Source organism: Aspergillus uvarum, assembly GCF_003184745.1.
Source record: "Aspergillus uvarum CBS 121591 unplaced genomic scaffold BO82scaffold_12, whole genome shotgun sequence".
Taxonomy (NCBI): Eukaryota; Fungi; Ascomycota; class Eurotiomycetes; order Eurotiales; family Aspergillaceae; genus Aspergillus; species Aspergillus uvarum.
Window position 1 is genome coordinate 595,258 of NW_020291309.1, and position 18,207 is coordinate 613,464.

General features: G+C 53.7%; 5 protein-coding genes and 1 non-coding gene across 6 annotated transcripts; 4 read left to right on the top strand and 2 right to left on the bottom strand.

Moving 5' to 3' along the window:
• The first annotated feature begins 2,558 nt into the window (after nt 1-2,558).
• Nucleotides 2,559-4,484, top strand: BO82DRAFT_26858 (uncharacterized protein). The gene is made up of 2 exons (XM_025630964.1): nt 2,559-3,122; nt 3,567-4,484. The coding sequence occupies exons 1-2, from the start codon at nt 2,873-2,875 to the stop codon at nt 4,268-4,270; spliced, it is 954 nt and encodes a 317-aa protein (XP_025494496.1). The 5' UTR covers nt 2,559-2,872; the 3' UTR covers nt 4,271-4,484.
• A 590-nt stretch (nt 4,485-5,074) lies between these two features.
• Nucleotides 5,075-9,002, top strand: BO82DRAFT_352280 (putative nuclear serine protease HtrA2/Nma111). The gene is made up of 4 exons (XM_025634647.1): nt 5,075-5,971; nt 6,050-8,353; nt 8,421-8,618; nt 8,694-9,002. Exons 1-4 carry the CDS (start codon nt 5,114-5,116, stop codon nt 8,865-8,867), a joined length of 3,534 nt encoding a protein of 1,177 aa, XP_025494497.1. The 5' UTR covers nt 5,075-5,113; the 3' UTR covers nt 8,868-9,002.
• A 489-nt stretch (nt 9,003-9,491) lies between these two features.
• Nucleotides 9,492-9,562, top strand: BO82DRAFT_t95. The gene has a single exon. It is a non-coding gene; the product is annotated as a tRNA-Gly (tRNA).
• Nucleotides 9,563-10,249: 687 nt separating this feature from the next.
• Nucleotides 10,250-11,997, bottom strand: BO82DRAFT_390383 (uncharacterized protein). The gene is made up of 7 exons (XM_025638513.1): nt 11,706-11,997; nt 11,538-11,552; nt 11,326-11,442; nt 11,243-11,274; nt 11,068-11,185; nt 10,817-11,013; nt 10,250-10,764 (listed from the first exon to the last, which is right to left on the bottom strand). Exons 1-7 carry the CDS (start codon nt 11,743-11,745, stop codon nt 10,270-10,272), a joined length of 1,014 nt encoding a protein of 337 aa, XP_025494498.1. The 5' UTR covers nt 11,746-11,997; the 3' UTR covers nt 10,250-10,269.
• A 382-nt stretch (nt 11,998-12,379) lies between these two features.
• On the bottom strand, nt 12,380-12,843 carry BO82DRAFT_352282 (uncharacterized protein). Its single transcript, XM_025634648.1, has one exon. The coding sequence runs from the start codon at nt 12,728-12,730 to the stop codon at nt 12,509-12,511; it is 222 nt and encodes a 73-aa protein (XP_025494499.1). The 5' UTR covers nt 12,731-12,843; the 3' UTR covers nt 12,380-12,508.
• Nucleotides 12,844-13,169: 326 nt separating this feature from the next.
• On the top strand, nt 13,170-17,764 carry BO82DRAFT_390384 (uncharacterized protein). The gene is made up of 4 exons (XM_025638514.1): nt 13,170-13,504; nt 13,560-13,650; nt 13,713-17,066; nt 17,119-17,764. The coding sequence occupies exons 1-4, from the start codon at nt 13,326-13,328 to the stop codon at nt 17,665-17,667; spliced, it is 4,173 nt and encodes a 1,390-aa protein (XP_025494500.1). The 5' UTR covers nt 13,170-13,325; the 3' UTR covers nt 17,668-17,764.
• The last annotated feature ends 443 nt before the right edge of the window (nt 17,765-18,207 follow it).

Genomic DNA, 18,207 nt, shown 5'->3' on the forward strand with positions numbered 1-18,207 from the left:
ATGGTGAGTAGAGGCGACATCCAAGGATGAAAATGGAGAACACGATGGGCGTGGAGTTAATTACGGAGTACTGCACATAGACCCTCATAGTGCTGGCATTGAACATGCTTGCGAGCTTCCGAGGTTATTGGCCACGCATTCTTCCAGCTCGCCGTCGGCGTCACCTATTATATTCGAGAACAAGGTTATGACTGGTCACCGGCCGAAGTTCCGATTCACGAAGAATGACAAATTCCGGATTCGCTTGGAGGTCCAAGATCTGGCTTAGGTACGGGGTACAGAGGGCTCAGACGACCCCTGTAATCTCCTCAAAGGCGATAAGTCTATTCTGTATAGGGGTATCATTAGTCGCTTCACACGACTGGTGTGAGAGCAGCAAAGACATGACCATAGTACCAGCTACCGGGCGATCGGAAACGCCATGATCGTTGACGGGGGCGGCCCTCTCCGCTGGGTCCAAGTATGGACAAATTCGGGTTTCTTGGGTTAGAACTCTGAGGAGTGGGTTGGGTGGACTGCAGCAGGTCGCATATTGCATATGATTAGATGACCTGTCACTCCGGCTGGGCGCTCAGTAGTCATGCATGTCGGAAGGCTCCCGGACGTAGCGACTCGACTATTACACGCTCCATCGCTATCCATGGATGGTTAGCACGATTTATTTATAACAACTTTCGTTGAGACGAAGACATCAATCGAGTTACGGTCTCAGCCGTCCTTCGTGGCTGCCCTCGAGACTATTGTATAACTGAGGATGGATTATTGATAGATAGAGAATCAACAGTTCGACCACTATCTGACAGTGCACTGGTGGCTTTGATGCATCGTGTTTCGCATTCAGAGCATGTCTGATGGTGTATTTAACGGCCATTGGGGAAGCATCATACCGGCTCGACCACTTTATCCTACTGAGAAATGAAGGTAATCTGTCTAGTAAGCAGCTCCATTTAGAGCCCATTAAAATTGAGAACATCGTGTTAGAAGTAACTTACTGGTTTTTTTCCCATTACCGCAACTTCTTCGGTTCTCCATGAAAGCAGACACACCAGCCACGCCACCGGTAGGTGGTTCGAGCGCTGGTAGACCCCGAGTCTGGAAACGACATACATGTACAATTGAGCACGGGTCACCGACTTGAGGGCTAGTGCGAATGAGGGATCAATTCGCGTGGGGCTGAATGGCTCCATCGGTATGACAGATGCCATCCACCCCGGTACGGAGGAGAGAAGCCGAGACTGGTTCTGAGAATGGCAGGACCTGAGATCAGTTTCATCGGAAACCTTCGATGACCCTATTACCGGGGCTTCTGGAAGACTACCCGATCTGCGAGGACGATCAGCCGCGGGATGCTGGTCGCAAAAGTACAGTACAATAAGTTTACTGTACAGTACATAGACTATTGCGAACGATCGATAGTTGGGGGACTTGTCCCGTCTCCGTCTTCCCAAAGTGAAGGCTGGGACTGTCCGTTGTCCGTACTAGGCCTCGGGCCCTTCGTAGTGCTCATACTGTACTGTACAATCGAAGCAATAAAGTTGCCATGCGTGCTTCGCCCTCGATTGGTGGGCTCACCCTGCGTGGCTAAAGATGATGTGCACTTTGATGCACTCTGAGAGCAGTAGCTAGTGGGGATATGAGAGGTGAGAGGGGTGAGAGGGAGAGAGAAAGAGATGAAGGCTGGAGCTTTCGGTTTGATGATTCTGTGCCTTCCGAACAAGGCAGGAAGGCAAACCATCCATGGGGATGCCTCAGGGGCTGATACAAAAATACGAGTACCTCTTATACATAACCGATGTGCCTGTAACTACGTATATTACGCTAGTAATACACCAATCGTGACGATGTCAGCTAATTGTCGCCCACATTCTATGAAGTACCGCATTGCACTCTGCTCACATAACTCAATTAATCATCCATCTTTGAACATTGTCAATGTCAACAACTATCTCTCGTAAGTTATGAGTACTAAGTACCTATGGGTATGCAGTGACAGTGTGGACTTTCCCACCACTCTTGGAACCCCACCTACCGGCCCGCCCGGACGAATGGTAGGCCATGTGTTATCATCCAATTGCTCGCGGGTTGATCAGTCTGAATCCAGCCAGCAAATCTCTTCCCGAGTCCTGACCCTTTCCCTCTTTCCACTGTTCGCACTGCCCTTCGATCCATGACTGACTGACTGACTGTCTGTCTGTCTGTCTGTCTATTGCTATTATCTATTCCTTTCCTGCATACCGCATTCATTTCCTTTGGGCTGGGCTTAAGCTATCAGCTTGCTCCTCTAGCCCCCCTACCTACCTACCCCCAGTGGTCGCCTTTTTCTTCTCTCCCCTGATCTTCTCCTCCACCCCTCCTTCTCCTCTCTCCCCTTCCAGTCGGTCTGCCTCTCTGTCGTGTTCCCTTCATCGACCCAATCAAGGGTCCCCTCCTTTCACATCTTCTTTCCTCTAATCTTAAATTGACCTTGGTGATTGTCTTGCATTTTTATTTGCTCCTAATTTCCCCCTCAGTCTCGATTCCGTGGATTGTTCCAGAAAAAACCCCATAGGCAATTAAAGCCACCGTTCACAGGCCACTAAGGCGTTAGGGACCCGGGCTTAGTGTCGCATTTCCGTCCATCCCTGGATTCCCGCGAGTCAGAGAACTGCTCCGAACTCTGACACTGACTTTTTACGGACGTGTTCCGTTGAAGGCTTAATTCTTTTTCTAAAAAAACAAAAACAAAAACAAAAAAAAATTGTTCGATTTTTCGCCCAGAATAAAAGAGAATAAACAAACCAAAAAGAGCGGGAAAGAGAGGGGAACGAAAGCTTGGGACCCCAGTCCAGCAGTTTATCTCTCACATCATCATCATCTTCTTCTTCTATCAGCCATGGACTCGAATAATCCTTCCGGCTTCCCAGCTGCGATGCAGCAGACCGCGGGTTTTCCTGTCACTACTCAAAGTCCCCAACAGTTCCCTTACTATCCCAATGCCATGCCCTCATTTCCCCAGCCTAAGTCTACACCTCCCTCCCATATGACTCCTCAGCAACAATTACCGCATTCTTTCAATTCCGTGCCTATGCAGGCCGGCCCCGGTGGAGCAATGATGCCGACTGGCTTTCCCCAGCAATCACAAGGTACGTTGTCATCAACACTCTGTCATGGGAGTGGTACCCTATTGTCATTCTTATCTGATTTGCCTATCCTCGATACTTCAATACTTCTTGTGACCTCTTTTGTACCCTTTGTGCCCCCGTTATCCCTCCTCTCTCGCCTCCCCTCTCCCCTTATTGCTTCCCCACCCACTGGGCCTCCTTAGATCAACAATTGCTTCGTCGCATTGGACATCATTTCCATTATCGACCCTACCGCATCTGACCTGGTCTGGTTGCGTTCTCGCTTCGTTACAGGACCAATGGTTGGGCTGATCTCCACTATCGTGTCACCTCTTGTCACCCTAGTTGCCTTTTAGCTGTTGTTGTCGCTCATGGAGCTACATTGGGCTGCTGGCCCAAGTGTCTCAAGTTAGACACAATGTCGGCTGCAGGGACAAGCCGCTAATCAACGGGATGGACTTGCAGGACCCCACGCCAACTTCGCGGCGCCATTTGCCCAGCCACCTGTCCCGAATTCGATGGGCCAATTTCTTCCTCCCCAGGCGACTTCAGCTGCTGCGGTTTCTGGCACTGCTGCACAATCATTTTCTTCCAACATGGCCTCAATTCCCTCCACCAACATGATTTCAGCGCAACAATCGAGACCGACCCCGCAACCCAACCCAGTGCCAAATTCGTCTACTTCTGCCCCCCAGTCGCCTGCCGCGGCTGCTCGAGAGAAGGCTCGGGTGACGGTTCTTTTGGATATCAACTCGATTCTGCTGCAGGAAGTCATAAATCTTCAGGCAGCCGGCAAGGCTGGGACTGCGCCTGCTCCGCAAGGCTCTCAAGAGTCCAACCCGTCGCCGATCTCGGAGCAGACTCCCGAGAAGTCTAACCAGCGCCCAAGCCCGGAGTATGTCGAATGTATGCGACGATTGCAAGCCAACCTGGGTTATTTGGCAACCGTGGCCGACCGAGCCAAGAAGTCAGGTGGTGTTGCTCCTGGCGGCCCTGCCATCATGACGCCACCGCCACATATGCCCTCAATGACCGATCTCTACAACCGACTCGGTGAATTGTGCCCTCGCTCGACACAAGGTAGCATGGGAACACCTCAGCCTAGTCCTCAGGCCCTACAAGGAAACGGCCGCCCCAGCCCTTCCCCCGCTACCGAGACAGTCGTCTGAGCACCCACCCTTGGATAGACAGAGAAACAAGACCCTGCTGATCATCAAGGGCACCTTGGCGACGGGCGCAAGTGTCGCCCTTGAACAAAAGTTACCATTGAAGACTTCTATAACGGACTGGAAGCTTCCCTGTCACTTCTGTCACGTAGTGAAGGCTAGTATCGACATGAGTGCGATACATAGGATAGCCACTGGGTTGAACTAGTGCTGACTACGAACATCAATATATCAATATATCAACTCTGGACCGGGCTTCGTCGAACAGCGCCATTTTGACACCAAACAAAGGATGATATGAGCTCGCCCTCGGCTCGATCACGCGTCAATGTAGGAGAACGCGTCTCCGTGGAATGACTGGCCCAGACAACATGATGGATTTCAGAAAGTCAGGCGAGCGATTGAGATCTTGAATCAGGCACAATGATAGCTAGAACTGGGCGGAGGACTGCAGTGGTTGCCACCAGACGCCCGGGTTTGAAGTAGAGACATAGTGGGGAAGGGAGACAGCCTCCAAGTGTATCATAGCCACGCATTTATAGAGATGTAGATAGGTTCCACTGCCACCACTACAATTACTATTCTGAATATATGCATACCGTGTTGACCCTGTCTTTCTCCAAGCGCCAATCCATCTGATCTGGTCATCAGACTCTGTTGCTGCAGCTTGACGGGCGGTGGAGGGTGACTGGCCAATCAGTCGTTATTATTCTCTGACCGCCTATCTGAGCTTTTCTGCCTCGAGTAAGTTCTCCGCCCTGCAGTTCGTCACTCTTTCAGCTTTCCTCCCCCCCTCCTCCAGTTCTCATTTCCTGCAACAGTCTTTGTCGCTTGAGGACCTTGTGAATGTCTTGCGTCTCGCTCCGACTCTACAGAAGGAGCTTACTGTCTGTCGCTACTAGCAACATACCCAAAACTACCATCACTCTCTCTACTGTAGCTGCCGCTACCTCTTCATCCCGCGCCGCCGCGCCGCCGCCGCCGCCGCTACATTCGCCGACTACTTCCTGTTCTTTTGATATACCGTGGCAGCACCGCACCTCGCCTTCAATTGATAGCCACTTCCCTGCCTCTATATTGTCTCTTAGTTCTTACTCCCCGAAACATATACTACCTTATCCTCATCGCTGCCTGCAACCGCAGCGAATCCCCCGTCGAAGCTTCGGTCTGTGGTCAAGCGATATAGCTCCGAGGAACATCAACCATTCCAGCGCTATTTCCACTCGCTCCATCACTTCGCTCGCAGCTCTATCTCTCAGACACCGTGGCCATCAGAGTCATACGTTACAGATGGATATGAATAGTGACGCAGGCGCCAAGCGCAAGCGCAGCTCGATCGCCGCGCCCGCCGAGCGGCCCGCAAAGCATCTCCGTCCCGAAACCAGCACATTAACGCCTGGCGACTCCACTCCCGCGAATGGAACTGTTTATGACGTGGAGGAAGAGGAGGATGCTGGTCGGTTGTTGTCCCTGGGAGCTGCACAGGCCGATTCGCCTGAGTGGCAGGCCACCATTGAGGAGGTCGTGAAAAGCGTTGTGTCGATCCACTTCTGTCAGACGTGCTCCTTTGACACGGAACTGTCGATGAGCAGTCAGGCGACCGGTTTTGTGGTCGACGCAGAGCGGGGTTATATCTTGACAAATCGACACGTCGTGTGTCCAGGGCCCTTCTGGGGATACTGTATTTTCGACAACCATGAAGAAGTGAGTTGGCTTAGCCCTATCAACACAGGACGCAGATTCTTCGCCTCCATTTTCTCTATGCAGTCCTAACCATACCAGTGTGATGTTCGTCCGATCTACCGAGATCCTGTGCACGACTTCGGAATCTTACAGTTCGACCCGAAAGCGATTCGATATATGAACTTGAAGGAGTTGAAACTACAACCGGATGCGGCCAAGGTCGGATCGGAGATTCGCGTCGTGGGTAACGATGCAGGAGAAAAGCTTAGTATTTTGTCTGGTGTCATCAGTCGTTTGGATCGAAATGCTCCGGAATACGGCGAGGGATACAGTGATTTCAATACCAATTACATTCAGGCCGCTGCGGCAGCGAGTGGTGGCAGTTCCGGCAGTCCTGTCGTGAACATCGATGGCCATGCAATTGCTTTGCAGGCTGGTGGTCGCGCAGATGGCGCAGCTACGGATTACTTCCTCCCGTTGGACCGGCCGTTGCGTGCGCTGGAATGCATCCGTCGCGGTCAGCCGGTCACGCGAGGAACCATTCAGACACAATGGATTCTCAAGCCGTTCGACGAGTGTCGTCGGTTGGGCCTGACGCCCGAGTGGGAGGCCACCGTGCGCAAGGCAGCTCCCACGGAGACCAGCATGCTGGTGGCAGAGATCATCCTGCCGGAGGGCCCGGCAGATGAAAAGCTCGAGGAGGGAGACGTGCTTCTGAAGGTCAACGGGGAGCTGCTCACTCAGTTCATTCGGCTGGACGACATCCTGGACTCGAGCGTCGGGCAGACGGTGCGTCTGCTCGTGCAAAGAGGCGGTCAAGATGTGGAGGTGGAGTGCCAGGTTGGCGACCTGCATGCCATCACGCCCGACCGCTTCGTGACAGTAGCGGGAGGCACGTTCCATAACCTGTCTTACCAGCAGGCACGTCTGTATGCCATCGCTACCCGCGGCGTCTATGTCTGCGAGGCTGCCGGGTCTTTCAAGCTGGAGAACACCTTGTCGGGATGGCTGATTGACTCCGTGGATAAGCGACCAACGCGAACACTAGATGAGTTTGTGGAGGTGATGAAGACGATCCCTGATCGCTCGCGGGTGGTCATCTCGTATCGCCACATCCGCGATCTCCACACGCGCGGTACCAGCATCGTCTATATCGACCGACACTGGCACCCGAAGATGCGGTTGGCGGTGCGGAATGATACCACCGGGCTCTGGGACTTCTCTGATCTCGCGGACCCCGTCCCCGCCCTGCCTCCTGTGCCGAGGAAAGCCGATTTTATCCAGCTTGATGGGGTGAGTCAACCTGCTGCTGCAGCCATTGTGCGCAGCTTCGTGCGCGTGTCGTGCACGATGCCTCTCAAGCTAGACGGCTACCCTCAAGCCAAGAAGACGGGATTCGGTCTGGTCGTTGACGCTGAGAAGGGACTGGTCGTGGTTTCGCGTGCCATTGTGCCGTACGACCTCTGCGACATCAACGTCACCGTGGCCGACTCGATCATTGTCACCGCCAAGGTGGTGTTCTTGCATCCTCTCCAGAATTACAGCATCATTCAGTACGACCCCAGCTTGGTCCAGGCTCCGGTTCAGAGCGCCAAGCTCAGCACTGAGTACATCAAGCAGGGTCAGGACACCATCTTCGTCGGCTTCAACCAGAACTTCCGCATCGTGGTGGCCAAGACCGCTGTCACCGATATCACCACCGTATCGATTCCGGCCAATGCCTCGGCCCCGCGCTACCGCGCGATCAACCTGGACGCCATCACGGTAGACACTGGTCTGAGCGGACAGTGCTCCAATGGTGTACTGGTCGGCGAGGATGGCACGGTGCACGCACTCTGGCTGAACTACCTCGGTGAACGCACAGGGAACTCGCACAAGGACGTCGAGTACCATCTGGGCTTCGCGACGCCGTCTCTTCTGCCTGTCCTGTCCAAGGTGCAGCAAGGCGAGATGCCCACGCTGCGGATCCTGAACATGGAGAGCTACGTGGTGCAGATGAGCCAGGCCCGCATCATGGGCGTGTCCGAGGAGTGGATCGAGAAAGTGACACGGGCGAACCCCGCCCGGCATCAACTGTTCATGGTCCGCAAGGTCGACTGTCCGCCTCCGGGCTTTGCCTCCGAGGCTGTAGACAGCTTTGAGGAAGGCGATGTCATCCTCACCCTGGGCGGGCAGCTGATCACCCGTGTTTCGGAGCTTGACATCATGTACGAGAAGGAATCTCTAGAGGCGCTCATCGTGCGCAACGGCCAGGAGATGCGCATTCAGGTCCCCACGGTGCCGACGGAGGATCTGGAAACCGACCGCGCCGTGGTCTTCTGCGGCGCTGTCCTCCAGAAGCCCCATCACGCCGTCCGCCAGCAGATCTCCAAACTCCACAGCGAGGTGTACGTCAGCGCTAGGGTACGTTGTTCCTCCTCCTTTCACTGTCAAATATTAACCCATCACTAACAATACACCTTTAAAATAGAGCCGCGGTTCCCCCTCCTACCAATACGGCCTCTCGCCCACGAACTTCATCACTGCCGTCAACGGCACCCCCACCCCGAACCTCGACCGCTTCGTCGAAGAGGTCCGCAAGATTCCCGACAACACATACTTCCGTCTCCGGGCGGTGACCTTCGACAACGTCCCCTGGGTGGTGACCATGAAGAAGAACGATCACTACGTATGTTACGACCTTTCTGCCAGCTTCCTTAGGCCGGGTTATCAGTTACCTCCCCCATCTAACACATTCCTCTAGTTCCCCATGTCCGAATACCTCAAAGATCCATCCGCCCCGCAAGGCTGGCGCACCGTGTCCCACGATAAGGACAAGCACCGCGACGGCGCTGCGCCGGATGCGGCGAATTTGAACCCCGATGCCATGGACGAGGGCTTTGATGGCATCAGTGATGTCGAGCCGGAGGCCGAGTAAGGGGGCCAGTCGAGTCTCTTGTTCTCCGGTCACTGTGGGAGTTTGTCTGGGGAGTGTTGATATATCCACGTGATTGGACTTCATTCTGTATGTACAATATAGACTTACAGCGTTATATGAGTGGATAGATCTGTATCTTGTTTGTATTGGTGAAGGCAGGTAGTTATGCTCGTATGTGCTTGAAGCATGTAGACTTCCGACCTCGTGCTTTGGGTGTGGGTCGGAATGACGGTGGTTGAGGATAAATCATCCTCCGTCTATACAGTCACTGTTAGGCATCATATTGAGATGGGCACCTAACAGGCAATATTAACCTAGCCCTCCATTGATGCAACTCTCGCCCATAGTTTCCCGAAATGTAGGTACTCTATATATCCGCAACCTGAACTCCAAGAATGACCCTCACCAGCCCAAGCCCAACCAACCCACATTCCAGCACATAACAAGAATCGCCCAGCTGCAAGGACATGCTTACATAAAACACCAAGAAACCGAGTTCCTCAATCCCCTATCCGTAGCCTACTGACATACGATACCCCAGAAAATGACGCGCAATCGACCAACAGATCCCGCGTAGCGGTTAACATATACAAGGCTAAGATAAATGGCAGATTATATCAGCTAGCATCATTGGTCTAGTGGTAGAATTCATCGTTGCCATCGATGAGGCCCGTGTTCGATTCACGGATGATGCACATTTTCTTTTGTTTCTTTTTTCCGTGTGGGTGTTGGCGGAGCCTCTTGCTGCTTGCTGAGGGATCATCCTAGCACTCCGTTCATCAATCTTGTCTGCTGCTTACGCGGTACCTCTTTTGATGCATGACCTCCTCGTTCATCAGCTTTTGGACAAGAATATGCTGACTGGGTACACCGCCCTCGATCAACGTGATGCGCTGTCACCTACAGAACAGCAGCTCGGGGGACGGATTCTCCGCGACGCCGGTCTGTTTTTGTATGGAGATTCTGGTCGCATGGATTGTTGAGCTCACTTGTCTCTGCTTCCTACATAGGCATCCTTCGTAACAGATGCTGTACTACGGTTACGAGGATGACTGCTGTCCTACACGAGTCTGAATTCCCAGAAGATAAGAAATTGCCATACGAAGCGTAAAATATAAGTATGAACCCAAACAGAAGATATACTCCACAGTCGGCCTGCGAGCAAGAGAAAATGAAACGAGAAAGGAGAAAGAAAAGTACAAGGGAAAAACGTCTCCGTCAACCACCTCGGTTAATGAAGGCTCGTTTTGCCATCGTACACACACCACCATCACTGCATACATACTACCCAGCCTGAGTCGGCCGTGCATGCCATCACAGTCGACTCCTCAATACCCTTTAGTCATAACTAACTACCACAACCCTTGGAGGCAGCTAACGATCCGCACCCACGATCATCCCTTCAAGCCAGAAGAGGCTCCTTCTCCTCAGCCTCGACAGCAGGCTGCTCACTGGATTCCAACAAGGGAGCGACAGGAGCAGCGGGGGCCACGGGCTCAGCCTTCGGGGCTTCAGGGAAGTCGAGGACCTTGGTCTCGGGGTCGGTCTCGGGTTCCTTCTTGATGACGGGGCTGCTGGCGACCTTGGCCACCTCGGGGGTCACGGAGCGCGAAGCAGAGCGGCGGTGCACGAAGCCCTGGGCCTTCGCGCTGTAGTCCTCGACGTACTGCTTGACGATGCCCGTCGCGTGGGCGGTACGCTCCTCGGCGATGTCCTTCAGCTGGTGGGCCTGGCTGTTGACCAGCTCCTGGAGGTGCGCGATCTGGGCATCGATGACCTCACGGTTGTTGATGTAGACCAAAGGACCCAAGTAAGCAATGGTAACGGTGATGAGGGAGAGACCCCAGAAGGGAAGGAACTTGATCAACCAGTAGGCGGAGAAAGCGGCGAGGAAAGCCTAGTGGCCGGTTAGCGATGTGCCATGTGTCACAGGTGTAGCATTGACATACAGCAATGGTGTGAACAAGGTTCTCGGCGAACAGAACGCGCTGGAACTCGATCAAGACGAAATCGACGAGCTGCTCCAGATCCTCCAGCACGGCTTCAACCGTCTCCTTGGGAACAGTGTAGTATTTACGAGGGCGGAAAGATCCGACGACGCTCTGCTTCAAAGCGAGTTGACCACCCAGCTCGGCGAGAGCGGTGACTGTTCAATGCATTAGCCCCCCGTCTAACTATTTGTTGTGCAGGTTCCACTCACAGCCCAGAACCACGTAGATAAATTTGAAGAACCATCGGAGGAGCGGAAGGTAACGGGCGGCAAAGATGAAAGCAACAACGCTGATGAAAGAGACGGCGGTGGCTCGGGGTTGTTCCCACTAGTATGGCATATCTGTTAGGGCTGGTCTGCGTGGGATGGATTCGCAGTCACTCACGCTCAGAAGGCTGTACAGCAGGGAGTGGTAGTCTTTGTGGAATTAGCGACGAGCGGCGTGGCACAAGCGTGAGTGGTACATACAAGTTAGGGGCTGGCCGGTGGCGGCGGTGGTGGAAGGAGTCACTGCTGCGTTGCGCAGCTCGCGCAGCTCTTGACTGGTGCGGGAGGCCTCGGATTTGATGTTGTCGGCAAGAGGCCCTATGAGACTGGCTGTTAGTTCGATTGCAATTGAGGTATGGCAACAAAGCCTTCCTCCTCCAGGGAAGAGGCCGGGATTAGAAATTGGCGCTTACCATTGGTAATAGTCCCTAGACGGAGGGTTCAGTAGTTAGCTTGTGTAACTCGATTTCGAACTCTCGGTGAGAAGCGAGTCGTGTGGGACTGAAGATCAGACGAAACATTAGCTTGAGAACGCTCTTTCCCCAATGTAACTGACCAGAAAACTTGAATACGTACCTTACCATGGCCGTTCACGTTGGGATAACTCACGTCAGCAGCCATGACGAAAGATGTGTGGTTCGGAAAGCTGGAAAGATAAGGAAAAGGGTGGATTGTCAGGGGAAAATAGAGGGAAGTTCGAGCTGAAGGTAGCTGCGGGGGTTGGAATGGACGGGCAGACGAGACTGCAGTTGAACACAGGGAGAAGGTGGATTAGAAGGATTAGAATAAGAAGAGCTCGAGTGGTCGCGGGGGATGGGGGAGAAGATGAAGAAAAAGGACGAGGCCAAAGAGAAAGAAGGTGATGCAATAATGGGGTCGAGGCGGCGGGCGGATTTGATTTGGTCGTGTGCCTTAGGTTTTACTGCCGATACGAACAGAACCAAACGAACATGTGATGGCCTAGGCCGGTGTTTCGGATTAACTTGCACGGCCAAACTAATTATATCTTTGATAAGTGTTAACTATAGCTCAGCTCATAGCTTTCGAGTTGACTGTTTGAAAGACAGTGGGTGCGCCTATGCAAGGGACTCAGTGCCAGTAGAAGATCCCTTGAGAGCTCATTCATCCAGCAGCCACCAACCCATCCAGCGAGCAGCAGTTCGTGCATTGAGATGCATGCACTGCAGGTCGAAGATCCAGACTTGTCCTTGGTATCTGCCAGCTAAACCTTCCCTTTAGAACCTTGAGGGAGGATTGACACTCTCGGCTCTTCACCGATTCAACCTCCACCATAATCATTATCCTCTCTACAATCCTCCTCAGTCACCTCATGGTACACAAACGCATTTTTCGGTGTGTTTGCTTCGGCCTGGCTGGGATGATGTCACTCGCCGGTCACACATCCATCAGTCAGCATCCACTCACAATTGCTTCCAATTGGGAACCATCCAGCGCTTTTGTAAATGTTTCCATTGGTGACCGACACGAAACCGGAATCCAGCACAATCTCGCAGCCTATACACGCTCGAGATGTTGTTGTAAGTGACGCAGCGGTTAGTGCTGAGCTGTGGAGGGGCCAGCATCCGATCATAAATTGCCAACCCATTTACTAGAGGCGTACTGCCTCGAAAAGCACATCATCCGCGCTCAATCTAGGTCTGGCCATAAATGATGTCACGAAAGTTTATCCTACAGTACTTAGTATGAGGAAGTTGTTATCCCATGTACGGAGCAGTTGGTCCTTTGAGAGGCAATCTAGGGAAGCTGTCGCGTGGCAATCCCACTTGCGACAAGGCATACAGTAAGCTTGTAGTGGAGAAGATTTTGTATTCCAGTAGTTAGCTACCATCGTCAGCACAAATTAGAATGATGTTGGTAAGCTATGCTAAGTTATACAGAGAGCTACTTTGTGGCCTATGCTCACAAGTATATGCCTGAAGAGCCAGGCACCCATGATCTAGAGGTCACGTGCCATAGCGGGACTCACGCGTTGGCCGATGTTTTGATGCTTCAAACTCCGGACGACAGGCCTGAAGCCCACCGGCCGACCATCGACCCTCCGCCGACACACCACGGTCCTATGCCCTATTTCTCGACTTCACTAACCTCTAGACTGGGCCCGCCTGCCCTCGACCTTTTACGATTAATTTTAATGTTCTCTTGACGACTCCGATCTCCAATCCGCGTTTGTTTACATCGCCATGGCTGCGACCGGCGCGAGGGCGCAGAAGCCCGTTGGCTCTGCAGCGTGGATCTCGTCCGAAAAGGAAAACTGCATGCAGCTCGTGGACCAGGAAATGGAAGAGGTCGAATATCCTGTGCGCCACGAGATGGATTGGTTGAACGAGCATATGGCCGAAATCTTCTCGACCAACCAATTGTCCGTTGCGCCCGCAAAGCCGTGATCCCATTCTCCGACGCTGACTCTCGCCTAGTAACTTCACCGATGCGTTCAAGACCCCAGGGAAACTGCGCGGCAAAACCCCGCGGACTGCGCGAAAGCGCGATGCGACCGAGCCTCGTATGGTACGTCGACCCGTTCTCTCCTCCATTGAAGCATCGGCGGATTCATTGCTTACTGTCTACAGCCCTTGAGCGAGATCTTCTCCTCTGCACACAACAGCAAAACAGAGAACAAACTCGAAAGTAAGCATGACAGCAAACACCCTGCAAGCCCGGCAGTACAACGCTCGCCCGCCAAGGCACCCGCTGCGCCCCCTGCAGCACCAACCCCAGTGGCGGAACCTAAAGACACCACCATAAATGACGCAGCTGAACCCACATATCCCGACTTGAGCAAGAATCTCAATTCCTTCCCGGAGTACAATACCGACTCCGGCTATCATGGCATGCCCGATGGAGAAGAAATGGAGGAAGATGAGGACGACGATGTTGTCTTGACACAAGTACAGCCCGAATCCCAGCCATCGACGCAACCGACGGATACAGAGCCCATTGTCGCCGAAGAAAATACTCAACTACCAGACGAGCGCCGCATGACAAGAAATTCCTTCCACTCCGCCCAAGAGAATGTACGCCACCGAGGCGAAACAGTTGAACCCGAGCAGGTCGAACCAACACCGAACCGAAACGCGCCTTCTCTGCCACAGCCTCAAACGGTGTCAAAGGAACAAGAGTCCGCTATCACGCCAGCACCCGAGCTTGAAGAGGAAACCGAAACGGAAACCGCGAAAGAGCCCGAAGATGAGCCCGAGCCTGAGACTGAAGTTCAGGCCGAAACCGAGGCTAAGCCTGAAATTCAGCGCGAGGTCCAGCGTGAGGAAAGCGAGGAACTTGACGAACGGCAGGAACGGGAGGAGCCCGAGGAGCAGGAAGTTGGGCTTGAACAGAAAACCGAGTCGCTACAAGCGCCAGAGCCCGAGAACAAGCCCGTGCAACAGGACGAGCAAGAGCAACACAAACACAGCGAGCGTGAGACAGTGCCAGAGCTCAGCCACCAGCTGGCGTCAGAACCTGAGGCAGAGGAAGAGCCTATCAAAGCCGTGGAGCCGAGATCACCTGCCAAGTCTCCCGCCGCACCTGCCGCCGAGCCTGTACGGGAAGGAAAGGATGATAAGGATGAAATGGCTCTCGATATTGACGATGTCGGCTCTCCCTCGGACGTTTCGCCTCCGGCACGCCACCCTATCCGCAAGAGTAGCCTTTCATTCGCATCACTTCCTGCACGCGAGCCATTGACCAAGAAGAGTCTGGGTGGTTCAAGACTGTCTCGCACAAGCCATCTGGAGATCTCTAAACTCAGCAACGCAGGGAGCTATCTTGGTAGGCAGACCGGAGGACACAGAACGACGCAGCCTGGCATGGAGGATGACACCACCCGTGACGACAAGATGAATATTGACGACAACAAGGATTTGACCGATGACGGAGAATCGGATGTTGATACGAAAGCCAGCAAGGACCATGTCAAATCCTCAACTCAAAGGCTGCATGAGAAGATCAGCATGCTGGGTAAACTACAGCCATCGCGACCAACTAAGTCCATTGCGGCAGTCTCGCGTTTATCGACCGCGCAGGTCACTTATCCCGAATTGCCCATTTCTAAGCCCGAGACGAGATCAGAGGCTCCCATCCAGAAGCCCCGTGATGCGCCAACTACGGAGCCTATGCAAATTGATGACGACTGGATCAAACCAATGAACTCGCCCTATCGGTCGAATACACAGACACACCAGCGAAACGAAAGCAAAGACGCCAAATTGTCGGGGGCTAGAATTCTGCGGGCTGCCGAGGACGATCGTTCTTCTGCTCTAGATAATGCGAGAGGTGCAATGGGATCAACAAAGACTACCGCAAAGCGCGCTTCGGACGTGGGTCGCGGAAAGTCGACAACACCTCTCTACTCCTCTCCACAACGTCCTGGTCATCAAAAGAGCGCGTCTGCTCATATTGACTCCCAATTGTCGACGACACCTGTCGGCTCTCCTGCGCCAGAACGGTGGGATGGGCCCTTGAGTGCGTCAAAGTCAAGACTCCAATCGATCGTGCAATCCGCGAAGGGCTTGTTCACGAATTCTGGAGGTGTAGCGGCTGTGGCTCGAAAAGAAGCGTCCTCACCAGAACAACCAAGGTTGCGACCGAGTGGTCGACCCATTAGCGAGTTGATGGATAAGTCGCATCGACCACAGTCTGCTCAGCTTCTCAGCCCCCCACGCCAGGAAGGGCGTAGAACCCGCAGCTCTACCGAGAGAGAAGAGAAGCGTAGGCAGATGGAGCTCGAGGAACGCGAACGACAAGAGGAACGTCAACGACAAGAGGAACGTCAACGACAAGAGGAACGTCAGCGACAAGAGGAACGTCAACAACACGAAGAACGCCAACGACAAGAGGAGCGCCAATTACAAGAGGAATTGGCTGAGAAAAACCGGCAACATGAGAAAAAGAGGTCGATGCAACTCCGGTCTGCACAGGAGAAGTATTCTGCAGACGAGTCTCGGGCAACTTCCGAAGCCTTTACTGCACCAACATCTCAGAGATTGCCCAAACTGCAAAAATCATCCAAGGAAACAGATTATGCTACGGAGGCTGAATCCAAACCCGCCGCCCCATCCTCTATCCCGCAGCAACAGCAAGCAAAGGGTCGTCCTGTCAAACCCAATCGCGAAACACTCCAGAAGCCCAGACCTCAGCCTGTCTCGATTCGTGTGGGCAGTGCCCTTTCTCGGCCCATAACGCTGGGATCTTCAACCATGTCTTCTGGCATGCGGGAGTCGAGTGTCGCCGCTCCTACACCGGGTTCCGCGGTGAAGCAACCTACGCTGAAGAAGAAGGCGAGCAACTCATCACTACACACTGCTTCGTCCAATAGCAGCTTCAAGAGTTCGATGTCTACCCAGTCGCAGCGCAAGGCTCAACTTGCAAGCGAGAGAAAGCGTGAACAGGAGGAACGCGAGGCCAGGCGTCGAGAGGAGCAGCGCCGTGAACTTGAACGCAAACGAGCGGCTCAGCAAGAAGAAGCTCGTCGCCAGGACATGCGCAGTCGCGCAGAGGCCGAACGCCGCGAGCGACTTGTTGCTGAAGATCCTAAGAAAGCTGCTCAACTGCAGGCAATTGAGAAGCGGAGACTTGAGAGCCAACGGAGGCTGGAGAGGCAAGGAAGCCAACAGCCCGAGACCCACCCTCCGGAGCGACCGGCCTCCCAGGCTGCTCAGCGGGGTGAGATGGGAACCATGAGACCAGCTTCTCGTCTCGGATCCATTCAGCCGTTCCACCGCTCCGTCAACCCGCCTCAACCTAACCCGGCCAAGCCTCCCAAGAGAGGCCTGGATGAGGAGACCAATCAGCGGCCTACGGCGTTGAAGACGGGCACGATGCAACTGGCAGGCGAGTCCAAGCGCAGAAGGACAGAAGACGAACAGAATCGCATGTCCTCGATGCGCCCTACGATGGCTCCGCCAATCCGCCAGTCCAACATCCGCAAGGTATTTCAGGGTTTTTCGATGCTACATGTTTTCATTACTAACCTCTTTGTAGGAGCCCAAGAAGCCGTCGTTCTACAGCCAGCCACCAACCTCAATCCTGAAGACCGGACAAACGCAAAGACCTGCTCACCCTATGGACATGTCAAAATATGCCAGTGGCAAAATCCCATTCGCAGAGCCGCCGATGGCACCGCCCGCTGCGCATCGGACGCCCGCTGCCAGCTCATCGCAAAAGCACCAGGTCAAGGAGTCGCCCAGCTACCCCAACGGCGAGAACATCAACCTGCCAGAGATTGCCACGGACAGCGAAGACGAGGACTCAGAGGCCGAGATGCTCCCTGTACCCAAGTGGGCCCAGCCGAAAGAGCTGGAGTCGCTGCTGCGACAACAGGAAGGCATGGAGGCGGACTCTATCTTTGGCCCTATTGCACCATTCTCCCTGGAGGAGACTTTCAAGGGGGACAAGAAGATCAAGAAATTCCGCGAGCGCACCAGCAGTGCCCATTGGTCTGGACCCGACGGACTCACGCAAGATGAGATCCGCCGCGATTTGGCCGAGCGTCAACGCTTGCGTCTCAATGGTGGCTGGACCTTTAATTAAATCTGCTGTGACCCGGTTTCACGCTTGTGTGGTCCTTTTTATTTGGGAGTGACAACGGGGGGCTTTGGGCTTTTTTTTTTTTTTTTTTTTTTCTTTTCCTTTGGGGGTCACTGGAGAACTTTCTATGCTTTTGCAGCTGGTGGGGCAAAACCGGTCTGGCGTTGCGTTTGTTCATATTTTTCACCTTAGGTTCCATGTTTTAGCTACACACACAATCACGTTATGCACTTACCCTTACCCTTCGACCGATCTAGCCTGGTTTTCGATTGTAAGAATCTTGTGTAGGCATGTACTGTACTTGGAAAGTCCCGGGGTCGAATCCGTCGAGGGCTTCAACTCAGGCGACACAGCATTGCATCCGTGCTACCACGACATAGTCAGACGCGTTGCGTCTCTACGGACTCGACTCCCTCCCTCCTCTTGCACAGCCATCCCGCCCGCTCACGCGGATCCCACGTAACAGTGATAGCCGGATGTTCCCCGTTCCCCGTTCCCCGTTCTTTGCTGGGATGGATGATCCGTGCTGTAATGGTGCTGTGG